This window comes from Meleagris gallopavo, chromosome 6 (assembly GCF_905368555.1).
Source record: "Meleagris gallopavo chromosome 6, MGAL_WU_HG_1.1, whole genome shotgun sequence".
NCBI lineage: Eukaryota > Metazoa > Chordata > Aves > Galliformes > Phasianidae > Meleagris > Meleagris gallopavo.
In genome coordinates, this window is record NC_139409.1 from 47,102,791 (window position 1) to 47,118,653 (window position 15,863).

The 15,863-nt window shown below is 35.0% G+C and overlaps 1 protein-coding gene across 8 annotated transcripts in view; it reads right to left on the minus strand.

The window, feature by feature from the left end:
• Positions 1-15,863, minus strand: part of BBS9 (Bardet-Biedl syndrome 9) — a 276,456-nt gene that overhangs the window by 148,896 nt on the left and 111,697 nt on the right. For all 8 annotated transcript variants that reach the window (XR_014884013.1, XR_014884014.1, XM_085226608.1 and 5 more), the window contains one exon: positions 6,315-6,497. Coding sequence is in view for 6 of the 8 variants with exons in the window: in XM_085226608.1 (XP_085082734.1) it covers positions 6,315-6,497 (183 nt within the window). In the remaining 2 variants the exon portion in view is untranslated. The remainder of the gene's footprint in view (positions 1-6,314; positions 6,498-15,863) is intronic.

Consider the following 15,863-nt stretch of genomic DNA (forward strand, 5'->3'; position numbering starts at 1 on the left):
GAACACACTTCTGCCTCAACTAATTTACAGCAAGATAGCTGAGTAGGCTTCTGCTTGCAACTGAGACAGCCCACTGAAGATAAACTTCATTATCAATCTAATACTTGCAGAAAAAAGAACCTGATAGCTCAAGTTAGGTAAAAATAATTCTCAAAACCAACTGTCAGATTTTTTAATGTAAACTTTACACCAAGCCTTAATATTTGTTATGAGCTTGATACAAGGGAATACAATTAAATAAGACACGAATGCAATGATTCTTTCTGTCCTTAAAATTTTATGATTCATAATGCATACCATAACCTGTTTCTGCACAATTCTTTAAATAAATTTTATGCCATTAAGATTTATTTTTTTTTTTCCAAACAGTGCACTTACCAGAAGGAAATCTTTTAAAAACAGATTTCAAAAATCAAACATTTATGTCCCATTCTTGCAAAATCTGGAAGTTGGCAAAGTAAGATTTTGAAAACACAACTGGCCTTACCTTCTTTTGAGAGTCCTTTCAGATTGGATGAATCAAAAATGCATTTTTTTACCAGTTGATAACAAGAAGATTCAATTGGTCATCCTATGACTTTTGACCAAGGCCAAAAAATATTTGCACTTTCCTGTTCTACCCATATAATTCACTGCTGTAATTCAGCTACAAATGAAAATCATTATTCAATGGCATACATTGCCTGCAATGGAAAATGAGTTGCTAGGTTTGCACATTTTTCTCTCTGAGCAAAATTAACTGCATGAAGAGAACGACTCACCAAAAATTAGAGGAACTACGGTAGTGCATAAAGAAGTGGTGAGATGACATCAATACTCAAATTCTTTACCACAAATTATTTACCACAAATATTTTGTTTCTCAACATCACAGAATTCACAGGTAATCAATCAGTTTGAAACCCTGTTTTTAAGGGACCACAAATAAAAGCAAAGTAAAAATGGTTACCCTTCAATTTGCACTACTCACTGGCTTTACAACCCTAAGCCTATTCGTTTCTTCTGCAGCCCTGTCCCTTTGACAGCAGTGAAACAGACTGGTCTTCTCAGCATTCTGGTGAACTCCTACATGAATACTCGAAAAGGAAGAAGGTTGGAATATGAGCCATGCTTTTATTTCTCTTGTTCTCTAGTTGATCACATGCGCATACCTAAGCAAAAGATATTGACAGGCTTCAGGCACTGCAGGTACCTTTTTTATCCTCTATCCCTCATACAGGACCTTCCCTGCCAAGGAAGAGTGTGAAATCTCATTCCTACAACACCGTCTTCCCCTTATTTATGCTGTCCTAAGCCAAAACTATGCTTCAGATAGAGGATGACTTTCTTTTTATGAAAATGATTATGTTTAGCAACAAAAATCTTTACATACCTTCAATTTATTTTGTCAATTATGCATTCAAAACCCACTAGCATTTTTTCCCAACCTTTAATAGACTTGGATGCTTAGATGTCTTTTTGAATGATAGCATTAAATGGCTTTGCTTTCATAAGGAAACACTTGTCCATTAATTTTTTTGTTTGTTTGTTTAAGTGATAGATGGGTAGAGTTTAATGTAAATTATTATTACCAGCTGGAAAGCAAGGAAAGAAATACCACATGCTTTTCCCACAAAAACTACGTATTTCCTGCTGTATCATTCCTTCTGTTTCTGGACAGAACAGGAGGAAAAAGGATATCTGCTATAAATGTGTCTGTTCAAGGCAAACAAAGGATCTTGATACAATTACATGGAAATATGCTTTCAAATTACTACTTGTCACTGCCCACCACTTCGTGGTTTTGTTGTTGCTGTTTTTTATTCTGGTTTGGTCGGTTGAGTTTGGGGTTTTTTGTTCATTTACAAAGTATCAAATGAGAATTTGTACTCATTGCAAGCAACATAATTTAAAATATCTCAGCCTATTTTAAAATATTTGTCTGTTTCATAGTTGGAGCTTTGCATTTCAAAAGTAATTAGAAAAGACGGAAAAAGTATAGAAAATAAGACATAAAAATTGATTGCAGATGTATCTTACCATGATTAAGACCTATCTTGGTCTATACTCTAATTACAGAATTATTGAGAGGCGACAATTTATTAGAAATTCTAAGAATTAGGGTTCAGGAAAATTATTCTTCTCAAAGATGTAATCATTGGCTCAAAGTCCCAGCAGTTATAAACATTAATGGAAAAAAAAAAAAAAAAAAGGTTGGATACTGTTAGTCTTGACAGAATCAAACCTCCTGGAATTATGGAATTAACCTTATCTTTAATCTTGGGAATTCTCAGTCAGTAAAGGATTCTTTCTCCAAACTGAAATTTTCTGTTATTCAAGAAATCTACAATGAAATCCATTTGCTATCACGCATAAAGCCTGGCAGACTACCCAGCTTTTCCAAATTACTGATCTTTTTCTGGTGATTTACATTCAGGACATCTTCTTAAAGAAAACACAGATGATTTTGATACTGACTCCTATGACTCCTTCAAGGCACTTTGTGTTTTTCTGCTCATGCTTTTCTTTTTCATCATTGCCTAAAGTTTATTTTTCTACGTTATCAATCAACACTATAGAAGTAAATTTATAGTCCTTAACTTCTAGTTTAATAAACTAGATCACAGAGTTACATAAATAGATGCATTTTACTCACAGGCATTTATTCTTTCCTTCCAAATTACTGCTTAATAAGAAGTTAAGATAGAAAACAGACATTTACTTGGTTGCTACGATATCAAATGTAAATAAAAGCAGCGTGCTTCCTCAAAGCCAATTAATAGCTATTATTAGCTATAGTATAATGAATAGTACTACAAAGGGATGATTCTGAGAAGTGAAAAGCATTTCAGGCATTATTTGGTAGTATCAAGAGAACTATGAAAACATTTATTCTTGAGTGAATTTACCACTGATGGCTATTCTGTTGAGGGCACTCCATCAATCCTAAAATTGTAACATTAATATCAACAGAAATGTATTCCACTTGTAGTGTGTTAAGCAAAAAGAAAGTATTAATAGCTTAATGATCAGACAACTGAGTAATCAGTCAATCCAAACACCATGCAATCATTCTATCAAAGCTATCATGTATGATGTGAACCCTTGAAACCTCTAAATTAGCTTGAATAAATTCTCTGCCTTCCCATAAGGATTTTCTGCTGTTAACATACTATCAATCTATCACAAACTCTGCATTTTTTTCAAGTATCTCTTTTCATTCAGATGACTCAGCTTAGTAAAATGACTGAAAAACAACCCTTAAAATGTTCCTTGATATTTTCAGTTCTTTTAGTAATTCAAATTGCTGTCACAGCCTGTTTTGAGTTAACTCCTGAATATTACAAACAGCTTTATATGCATAATAAAATCTCTGATAAACCATCAATATTATTACATTGATCATGGGTTCTTCTGCCACCAAAATAACTCTGCCATATTCTGTCAGATATTTCAACAGCTAATGAAACCAACACAGGATTCTAAACAGGTATACTATTTAAAGTACAGTTTGCATGGAACTGCAACACTATGATCAGAAATACTGGCAGTATATACTTCTATATTTTGAATGTGGGCTACTGCAATAGTAAAAAAAATATATGAAAAAGTACATTGGAACAAATCTACACCCAAGTTTCTTGACAGAATAGCTCCTTATTTAACTCACTGGACAAAAGCAGAGAGCTGAGAGATCTCATGCAATTCCTGATGTTTTGCTTCCCAGATTCTATGATATTCATGAAAGAATCACTAAAAACAGTGGATGTCCACAAATTTCCAGTACTAAACAAGAGCAATCCTTTTAGTCAGCTTAATTTAAGAAATGCTATTCAAGCGTTAATTAGAAATTTACTCCAGGAGATAAAATATATCATGCCTAAAATCAGTTATTCCTAGAATATGCATTAAATTGTTAGAAAACACAACAGAATGGAAAAATCAGAGGTATTCCCAGAAGCTTAAAGATCACATCATTAAAATACAAAGGAATAGTCTGACTTCATTTTAAGTACCTCATTTTGAAAACTTGTACTATTACTGTTCCTTTATCTTTGTAGACAATAAAACACAATTTTACATTTTTTAAAACATTTGTAGTAACAGACAATTTATATTAAAAAAAACTGTTGACAATGGGAACTCAAAACATCTCTTTTCTATTTGCTAAATATCAGACTGGAGTGACTGCAAGGTCAAGAAAACAAGATGCAATCTGTTCTAAATGGAATGGTATGTATGAGAATAATGTTGATGTTATGGTCAGAGAAGCATTTCTTTTTACAGTAACAGTATGTTCTAAACATTTCCCTTTTATTTAAAAAAACACTTTCATAATTTAATGTTCACAAAGCAGAAAATATTCTGGAAAGCTACACTGCACCTAAACTATCTTCTAAAACATTCCTCCAAATAAAAATACAACAAGCCATTCTACAGAATTGTTTGAGTAAATAAAATCCTTTAGAGTACTTTCTTTCATTACAGTTCCACTCAGCTGCTTGCGAGGAAACGGGAACGCCAGCTAGGAGCTTCTGTCCATAAAAACCATTTTTATGTCATAAGATTTCTCCCCTTCCCTCCCTTGCCTAACTCAACTTCTCCTTAAATTACATTCAGAGTTCTGCAGTTCCATAACATCTTCAATATGGCACGTATTTCAATACTTTGTAAAGGTTCCATTTCAATTTCCACCTCCAGTTACTGCAGGTTTACATTTTTCATCCTGGTTGCTCTGAGGGATGAACACCTTTACAGTATTTATGTGGGGTCTTACAGCTTTAACATGGGTTCTTGTGAACTACTATATTAAAATGACATCGAGATATGTTGAGCTGGTATCTCATATTATAGATATGCAAACGATTTCACCACGATTTACCAAAATGTGTCAAATGCAATGTTTGATGGCAAAATAAAAGAGGGTCATGCAAAAAGTGGTTGTTTGGGCTTTTATGAGACTCATGTGAATCATCTTTCAATACCATTCATGCGAGTACATACACCTCAATTGTGCAGCAGTTTTCAAGTTTAAAAGAGCCCAAAATCCAAAGCAAATCTCATTAAAATTGTTTTGTTTTGCCTCCTACGGGTCAATATCATGTAAAATGCCAAAACATACTTTTTTTTTTCCAGCTAAAATTGTAGACCACTTGTAGTTCACTTGGAGCACAGCACAAACTTTCTAAAATAGCCACAAACCATTCTAAGTATTCTGGGTATGTACTGAAGTCTGAATTCACCACATATTGCAAAAGTTCTGTGCAGAGCAATATAATTAAAATTAGAGTGTACTAAGACAATTTTTATTTTTTCTTATATTTTGTCTTTGAAAAACAGTTATGCAGTATACTTCAAATTTTGGATACCTAAAAGAAACTGTGTTAAGAGGTGTGTTAATAGAGATTATCTTCTAAGTTTAAGCATAGTTTAAGTACTTTATCCTAGAATCCAGTGGATGGCTGGATTTGAAACTCACTGAATATTAATCTTTAGTTCTTACAAGCTTTGATATTTCTTACTTCCACTGAAGTAATATCATTTAGCTGGGGACCTTATATCAAAGAGAATTTTCTTAAAACACAGAAAATTCTCCAAATTTTGTTACAGAATCTCACAAAGTCACACTTATTACATCAGAGGAGAATTTGCAAAGTATCTACATGATGTCAGACAATCTACGGTAAGAAGAATAAGCAAGTTAACTAGGCATGGTAATTTCTTTGGATAAATTTTGTCAGTGATACAACCAGCAGAAAAACACTAAAAACAAAGCGTGGACAACGATTGATTACGAGACTGAATACATCATGCAACTGCGTGGACATGCTTATTCATTTTAATTGTTATACTGGAATCAGTATCTAAAGTGGAGCTTACACTCTCTTCACTGCAGAGTAGTTGGACTAGATGACCTTAAAAAGTCCCTTCCAACTCTAAGAATTCTATGATTCTATGAATGTGTGTGTGCAACCACACAGGCATGTATGTATAGCACGTAGCATTTGTATTAGTATCTTTAAAAAATTAGAACTATTCTGTTAGGTTCCATCTAATTGTTAGCACTAACGCAAGCCAGTTGTTATGGGAGATAGTCCTACCTGTCTTAATAGAAAGGATTTATTAAGTAGGAATTAACTGTTATTTTTCCATGAACTATTCTATTACCTGGTCCAAATTTTCAACTTCTCTGTGAAATGATGTAGTTTGCATCAGAAACCTACTTAGACACTTAAAAAAAAAAAACACCCCAAAACAATCCTCAACAATGAACACAGAGAAATTCCTTTAAATTAGCAATTTTCATGTAATTCTTACAGATTCTTAGATTCTTACCAGCTCTTGTGTATCTTCTGCTAATGGCAAAAATGCAGCTTCCATAATAGCAACTTGATCAGCGTTGAGTTTCTGCCATAGGCCGATCAGCATAATCACAAGATGGGTGGCACTTTTCAACTTCGTGAATGCCTGGAACATGTTGGCTTGATTTTCTTCTGCTGCATCTGCTAGAGCTATTACCTGCAATAATTACAAACTTCTGTTAAGTATAATTTTACCATCCGTGAACACTCAACACTGAAATTACATTTGGCACACTCTTATTTTCTTTAGAAGGTCCTGAGGAATTCTGTTTTCCATAAACACAAACCACAGGCTATTAAATGAATTATCATTTATCTAGATTTTTCCTTTGTATACCCAAGGTAATTTCAAGTCCATATGGCAATACAATTAATCTATCTAGTACTACAGTCAATGTCAAAAGGATTCTGTTTAGTGTGTATTCTTGAGGCATTTCTGAAACTGATCCCCACCACACCACATAATACATGATAAACTAACTTTCAGGTTTATACCACACATGATGCTAATCCCTGTATGACCAGAAAGCCTACTGTATTAATCAAAAACAATATGTTGATTTTATTTCATTAAAAATGCAATATATAATTATTTCCACATGAACACAATAGACATCTGTTACTTTATTAACTCCCAGGTCTCTCTGTGTTTCGCACTGGGTTGTCTCTGCATTTATGCCAAAATGTAAACAGTATGAATCCTATTTATGACAACAATACTGCTTTAACATAACTGCCACAGATTTTGAAATTATTTTAAAAATAAAGCAAAATGGCAGATTCATTTCTTGCAAGATGGTAAGATCAGTGAGTACTTCAGTACAAAGTGGAGGTTGTAAGTAGAAAAGCTACTAACATCCTACTCATTTCAGAACTTCTCATTGTAGATGAGCATTCACACCACTGTGACAATGGATGTTTCTGAAAAGCATTGTCAGAAACCCCTTCTTTCTTGAAATATGTTTAGACATTTTTCACCACTCACTGATGAAGATGACAGTGATTTCAATATGCAGTTGGCCATCATTTCAGTATGCCAACAGTAGATTCCCCATGGTACTTGCACTGATTTAATTCAGCTAAAGGAACCGAAGAAAGTTAAGTGGTTTATCGTAGAGTGGGAGCTCAATTTATGACACCTGCTCTCTTGCATGCCCCAAGATCTTCATGTTGCCTAAAAAATCCTTGGTTTGTGCAGCGCAGATTATCTTCTCTGTCATTTAAATCAACTCAATACACTTCCCCTCATCCACTTTCTCCTTCTGTGTATTTATCTGTGAAATGGGGCAATAGGTGCTTGACTGGAGTTGTGAAAGGCCTCCCAGAAACACTGCTGAAGTGTAATTAGTATTACAAAAGAATTTACAAAGTAAAACTCGACCCATTAGCATTTGGCAACAACAGGAAAATGAAAATACTATACAATGCATCTTTAGCCTGGAAACAAAGCCAACCAGCTGTTAGCATTTGGTGGAGGAAAACTATTTTTAAATCTTCAACACTGCCATAGAGATGTGTGTGTGTTCCCTCCAAGTTCCCTTGTGACTGGGAAGATAAAGGCAACAGAGAATTTTAGGGAACTATAAATATGAAGCATTTCAAACAAAATGTGTTGATAGCTTTTGTTTTAGGTTGTAAAATGCTAAATTTCCAAATAAAACGGAGAACCCACAGGACACTTACAAATTCAAACATTGCATAAATCAGAGCTGAGTAACAAAAGGGGAGGGGAAGGGACAAGTCCAGCTAACTGCACGAAGAAGTGGGAAATGAATCTTTAATATTAAAAAAACAAAATGACCTACGGTGCTTATAAGAAAGCAACAGCATCACAGCCAGCAAAGCCCTGGTGCTCTATCTACCTCATCATTCTGCAAGAGGTGAAGTTTCACAACATGGTTACTTTTCTGTGGTTTTGTGTGACAAATTCACCACTGTGGAGCACCCCACATGAGCTGCAAGAGACCAGCACAGCCACTGATTGTATATATTACAAAGCTCCATCTTCACAGAAGACACAACAACAGCACACAAGTTTAGCTGCAGCCAAACAACAGCCTTCAAATATCTTATCACGTTTCCTGTGCAATATGCATTCAAAGATGTTGGGAATAAAGTACATGTTACATAAATACAGATATGTTACTAAATATAAATGTTAAAGATAAATATATATGTTAAATAACTGTTGGGAATAATGATACAATGAACTTAACTTGCTGATGATGTCCCTGAAATACCGTTACTAGATGAGATAGCAGAATGGATTAATTCACAGTTTCTGGAAATTAGAATAAAGTTGTATCTAAAGTTGAAGCTAAATAAAGAGAAGTTACTACCTGGTGTCTTACTTCAAGAACTCTTTTACTTCAGAATTTGCATTCTTTCTATCTCAAAGGAGATGCTCATTTTTGATTGGCTGTAAGAACTAAAATAACTAGGCTTCATACTCTCATTTCTTCACAGGGTAGGAACAGAAATAGATGGCAAGTGGCAACCCAAAGCGTAGGTTAAACACAAACAATTAGTCCAACTGAAAACTAGAAACTGTCCATAGCGTATGAGGCCTATCGCTGGCTATCTGACTTTGTCTTTCTCCTTGTGCTTTAATATCACAGAGCTGCCAAGTAAAAAGTTAGCTAAAAAAAATATCCAAGTTATTACAACCTTCTTTTGGAAAGTAATGAAAGTAATGGAAGAAAGGAAGGAGGCAGAAAGAAAAAAAAATCTAAAAGCTATCGAAATGGCTTGAAAGTATGGTATTTGTTACATATTTTTACAACTGACCAAAATGTATCTTTCATTTACAGTCTTTTTTTGTTTAACAACTTCTCACCAAATTCTCCCTGTGTTCCAATACACATCTCCACAGGAAAGTACAGGTCAGTTACTAATTATTAATGAAAGTACGTTGTTAAAAAGAAAGAGAAGTAGAGAAGAACTACTGTCCAAGTTAAGATCATGCTTTAAACAGAGTTCTATTAAGTTTCACATTCACAGTTAGCAAAAGTATGCCTGAAATCTAGAAGTGTTTCTGTAATCTCTTAAGAACTTCACCCATTAGCACTATTACTAATATTAATATAACTGCAAATATTTCCACATACAGACATTTCTCACATTTTCAGAAGGACTTTCCATACTTATTTCATTGCTGAGTAGATATTTTAAGATTGTCAATTATTTGAAATTCAAGTTTGAAAAATAAGTAAATAAATAAATGCCACATCTCTCCATTATTACCACATAATTAAAGATATTTTGGGGGCAGTGCTTTAACATTCACCAGCACTAGAAAAAAAGATTGCAAAATACCCAGGCAAATTCCCTAAAGCAATCATGAACATAATTACCCCAGGTTCATTCCAAATAAAATTTCAAAACTACAAACGACTAGATGACCAGAAAATTTAAGAAATCTCTTTTTCTTTTTCCCCTTTTTTTTTTTTTTTTTTAAATGCAGGAATGAGCATGAAGTTCCACACAATTTTCTTTTGAGTGGGTAGTATATTTTCTTGGAGAACCAAGCGCCATAGGGATTGAAGACTCTCACTGGTTTTATGCCAGATTCCAAAAACAGAGAACAGGAAATTTGACTGACAATTTGTTTTTCTTTTTGAAAATAGCCAAGAAAAACATAACTGTTCACCATGGAGGAAACTTCAGCCAACTGTTCTTATTCTCATCTATTTCTAACACAATGGGTTCAGCTTCTAGCAAATTCAAAGCAACTTTATTTTCAGTAGAAATCAGTAGCAGAAGACAGCAGAGATTTGGTACTTAAGAAATACAGGATCCCTTTATGTTTCACATATTGCATTTAAGAGATAGTCTTCTGTGCAAAATGTGTTAAGATAAGAAAAATAGCATCAGAAGTGTAATTATTTTGAACCAGACACAAGGATGATGAATTATCAAGACAATTATCATGTACTCCACAGTAAACTAATGCACAAAGCCTCCCTATCTAGTTTCAGAACATAGCTATCCTGCACTAAAGAAGAATTATACAAGCAAAAGCAGTGATCATGAGCCATTGGTCTCCTCTGGCAATTGTTCCAAATTTAATATGGAATCATTCATTCTAAAGTATCTAATTGATCCAGTCCCTTCCAGCTTATTTTTAAAGCAAAGCTAACTCCTCATAAAGTAAAATTTTAATGCACATAAAGCACAAAAAATATAGAGCTGAGAATTCCCATAACTATTTGTTTCTTCCTACTGTAATGGGACATATAGCACTATTCTACTTCACCATTTCCTACATCCATTCATTTTAGACAAGGAAATAGAATTCAACAACTACATCTATAACAACACCTAATAGAACATTCTTCTCATTGTTTTAAGAGGTCTCCATCACATATCTTAGTTCACATGGAACAAGCAAGCATTTAAAATCAATTCTTTAATCCTACAAGTCCTTTTGCTTATCTTACAGAAGGTATGCAGCCCTACACAAAAGCTAACGCGCCAGTAAAGCAAACTCTTACAACAGATAAGACAAGGTGGTAGCAATCATATCAGCTTGATTAATAAAATTCTGAATATCCTTATTTTAAGAGTAAACTATTTTCTTAGGGGCAATTCTCAATGCAGTTTGCAAAGTAAGCAAATGGTGACTGGCAGACTGGATCTCAGTGCAGCCCTTCTCGCTCAGCGACCATCGTGCACACAGCTTTTGACAAGTGACCGAGGCTTTATGGAATGCAGGCACAGAGATCCATGTCAGAAAGTGATCTTTATCTAGCCCTCTGTCACCAGGACAAATAACTGTGTCACTCCTGCACTTTACCACTGCGGCGTTCCCACAACCCCACAGCACAAAATCAGAACGTGCATCAGGGTTGAGTACCTCAGGCCACAATTATCCCACTCAGATATGAATGCCCCCAATTTCACTAACCATGGCCAAAGTTTTTGAAACCATTGTACAGCTCTCGCTGTGATGACAGCGAAGCATCAGTTCACATCGGCACCAAATACTCAACTTTCAAGTGAAGCCCAACATGACCCGGCCCTGAGAAGAGAGCAGAGAGATGAAAGAGGCAGCGTTATGAGGTCCATTATCTGGATGCACCCAGCTACCTCCCAAAACAAGCATGAAATTATTGATCATTATAAGGAGTTACTACAGCAATCTGTGCTTCTGAAAACTAGAAAAGCCATATTAATGAAACACTCGAGGCTGCAGGAGATGTTGTGTGGGTTTCTTTTTTTCTATGTTATTTCTATGACAGAATTATCACTAAGAGCTCATCAGCACCTTCTCCTAAACTGGAACTTGCCAAGCAGCAGTATTGCCTACAAGCACAACACAGATTACAGATTGAGCCAGCAGACAGCTCGAACACTCTCTGAAAGCCAGATGTACTGTTTATACTGAGAATACTCTTTTGAAGCTTCACATATAATAAAGCTGTTTTACCTCAACAAACCAAAGAGATAGTGTAATATTATCACAGTCGTGCTGCATCTAGTTTCTTTCATTCAAGGAAATAGGGACAATGATACTAATAAGAATATATTTCTAGATAACGTCCCTATCTTTGCAACAATCCAAAGTCAAAATTGTATGAAAACATTCAACTGAAAATAGGAAAAAAAAGTCTATATCCTTTTCTTTCTAGTAGTGTCAAAAAAGTGCTTTCTTCCATTACTTTTGCCAGTTTACTGGTTTTATTTAACCTCTCTATGCTACTTCATACTGTGGCTTATTCACAGTAACAGAAAAGAACTTCTGTTGCCGATAATATTTCTTCTGTCTGAAGCAATGGTTCCAGTTAAGGATATTTAGATTTGATTAATTTACTGCTCTCCACTTGCTTGATTTCTTTAAGAAGAGTTTCTTTCTCTAAAGACCAGATGAACTATTGAAGTTTATAAGAACACGGAAGTATTTGAGCATCTAACACCACACCTGCTCTGAATAGGCTATCTATAATATTACCAGTTTTACATGTGAGTAACTGCTTATTATTTGGTAGAATACCAAGATGGGGCAAAATATTTTTCATGAAATAACGTCAAAAGTTGTAGTATACTCCAAAATATATATGCTACTTTCCAACATGTGTAGAAGCAAGTCCTGCACTGTAAATCAAAATTTAAATGTGGAGGTATAAAATTGGTAGCTTATCTGGGTGAATTAGCATCTGGTACAAACCCCAAGAAGTCGGTGAGTTACAATGCATCCTTTACTTCCCCCATTGAAACAAAAGTTCCATTTAAGTGTACAGATGTGCCAAATAATGTGCAGATATGTCAAAGAATTGCTGATAGCCTATGAACATTGAAGACAAGAGTTTCACTGTGAAGCTGTGGTTGAATTGGCAGCAGTGTATTAAAAAAATAGAGCCAAGCATTAGCTAAATGGAGACAGAGATGGAGAGCTTGGTTCATATCACTAAATACATGGTATTATGTAATGATGACAAAAATATTTTATAACTGAGGAACAAACTTTAAACAGCAGAGCTGCATGTTTGGCATCTTAAAATAAGCTGTGAGGCCAAACAAATGGTTAAAAAAACCATCAAACCAGACTGAGGCATCAGTGTCAGAAAAACAATGTCAAATAGCCCACTAGTTTTATGTTTTTATTTCTCTCTTTTTTTTTTTTTAACATTTTAATAAAAATATTAAAAATTAAAACTCTTTGTAAATTAATTATTAACTACATGGTCTATTTTAAGAGAGATACTCCAAAAGTAACGCCTCCTATTTTATTACGTTGGCTCAGGATATCAGAGGTGGATGTTGGAGGCATAGCAGTAAAGACTGAACCTCCCTACCAATATTCCATTACATTTTGCTGCCGTGCAACTGATGGCAGCAGAGGGGCTGCATGATAAAACAGCATTGGACACAGAAGAGCATATGAAACAAAGGTGTGGAACGGAACTTCTCCATGTAGAAAAAATGGCACACAATGGCATTTATGGACACTGAGCAGTGGATGTGAGCACAGCGGGTCATGCATTTCAGCAGTGACAACAATGGGTCACCACTAGGGAGGCAGGAAAGTAGCATTTTGCAGCTGAGACCTTGTTCAATCAAATAGTGCTCTTGTGCTCTTTGTATCTGTTGTAGTTTCCATAGAAATAAATAGGAGGCATTACTTTTAATGTAAGCTATGTATAGGCAACCCAACACAATTTCTCTTCATTTAATGTGGCCCAGGCAAGCCAAAAGGATGGACACCCATGCATTAGATCCCACTTCTGCAAAAATTCACATACAGCAAAGCTCAATGGGCAAAATCAAAGCTTTACCATCCCACTGGAAATGTTGCATTGATTCAGTAAGGGCAGTATTTCATCCTATTAAAGAAAACTACACTCAGTGTGATTAGTCACATGCATTTAGTAGGAAAAAAAAAAAGTTTGCAGTATGTTTGATACAAAACTAGCTTTAGAAATCAACAATAAATCCAAAAATCATTGTTGTTTCCCACAAATTACATGCTAAATCATGTATCTAAATCAGGCTTGTCCATGTTTTATTATAAAAATTAAAAACAATAAACCTGTTGTAGACAAATCTTTAACAAGTTAATAAAAACAAATCCAACTAACACACTGTAGAGATATTCTTCCATTTGGATAGTAATAAAGTAATTCCAGCAAATTATGCTCCTAACATCTTCATTAATATCAATATCGATATTGAACAAATCAGCAAGTCAGTTAAGACACTGAAACACTAAGCTAAATTCCAATATATTGCATTTGTCCACCCAATGCCATTTGCAATTTTGGCACTTCTGCTTTTACTGAACCTGAGAGAATATCCAAAATTCCTCATCCAGTTTGGCTACTATATAATTTAAAATGATTAGAAAAAATTGTAGTTGCTAACACTGTCTGGAAGTAACAGTAAGGCTCAGAATGATTAAATTAAAAGAATAAAGTGGAATCATAGAATCACTCTGATTGGTATAGAACTTAAAGATCATCAAAAGTCCACACAACCTAACCATACTACCCTACCTCTAACATCCCTCCACTAAATCATGGCCCTGAGCACCACATCCAAAGGGTTTTTAAACACATCCATGGATGGTGACTCAACCACCTCCCTGGGGAGCCTATTCCAGTGCTTAACAACCCTTTCTGTGAAGAAGCTTGTCCTGATATCCAACCTAAACTTACCCTGGTACAGCTTGAGGCCATTTCCCCTCACACTGTCACCAGTGAGAAGAGACCAACCCCGCTCTGCTGCAATCACCTTTCAGATATTTGGAGAGAGCAATAAGGTCTCCTCTCAGCCTCCTCCTTCCCCAGACTAAACAGCCCCAGTTTCTTCAGTGAACCAGGAAACCAATTTTAAACACAGCACTCGAAAATGGATGGCTGGATAATTAGAAGCTCAAACTCTTAACCACAACACCAATTTCAGGACATCTCTCAAGAATACTTCACTGTTTTGAGATATTTTGTAGGACTTCTCTGCTGGTATAATCTTGAGAACACGTGCCAGTACACTTGGAAATAAAGCAAACTTTTCAAGTTGAAGTACAAAGATTCCAAAAACATGTGAGATGTTTGTTTGAATACGTTGTCTTTGAGTTAGGGTTTTTCCATAATTTCTTCCTTTTTGTTCTGAAAGAAGCATAGCCATTTCAAAACAAAGGAACACTGTGATGAAATGCAGGTTTTGTAAAACTCAGACAAAAAACAATCTACATTAAACTTGACCACAATTAAAAGAGATTGGAGTTCTTTAACAGAAGAAAGGTGGAAAGAAAGGTTTCAAACCAGACTTTCGGTGTAAGTAAAAATTCAGTGTTCATTCAAGGTGCCAAAAGAATATGTTTCAAACATTATGCTTGCATTTCTCCTGAAGTGCAGAGAACATAATAATGCCAAAATAATTCCTACCACCTTCTGACATGCAACTCATTCCATAAGATATTTGATTTCTATGCCAACGTTCATCATCCTAATATAAATCCCATAATAAAGAAACAAAAGTAGTTACCATAACCCTGGGATCCTTCATCTACAGAAAAAAAAAAAAAAAGAAAATAGAAAAAGAAACCATCTGAAGTAATACCACAGTCTATTCAACATCAGCTTTCCAGGTGGTGATCAAAATAGCATGCTTCTAGGTCACTGATTTCATTGTGTTGTGGATAATGACCACGCAAACGATTCCCATTCTTCTGCACACCTGCAACTGCACCTTCTTTCTTTGTTTCTTTCTAACTCTCTTCTCCAACTGAGAAATTAGGAGAATTCCCACCTGAAGTGCTCTGTTAATTCACAAGAACAAAGACCACAGGAACAAAATCAGGTGAAGTTTTCTTTACATTTGCACCTGCCCCAGCCACACCATAAACAGTGCCACTGAAACCTAGAAATTAGAAAATAAGTGAAAATAAAAAACAAATACTTGTTCCCCAAATTTCTTTTTCTTATGTTCAAATTAAGGCAAGCTGCAAAGCTAGAAGTTATTTTAATATGTAAAAATGACTTTAATACAGTATTATGTCAGTAGATTGTTTCACCACGGAGTATGG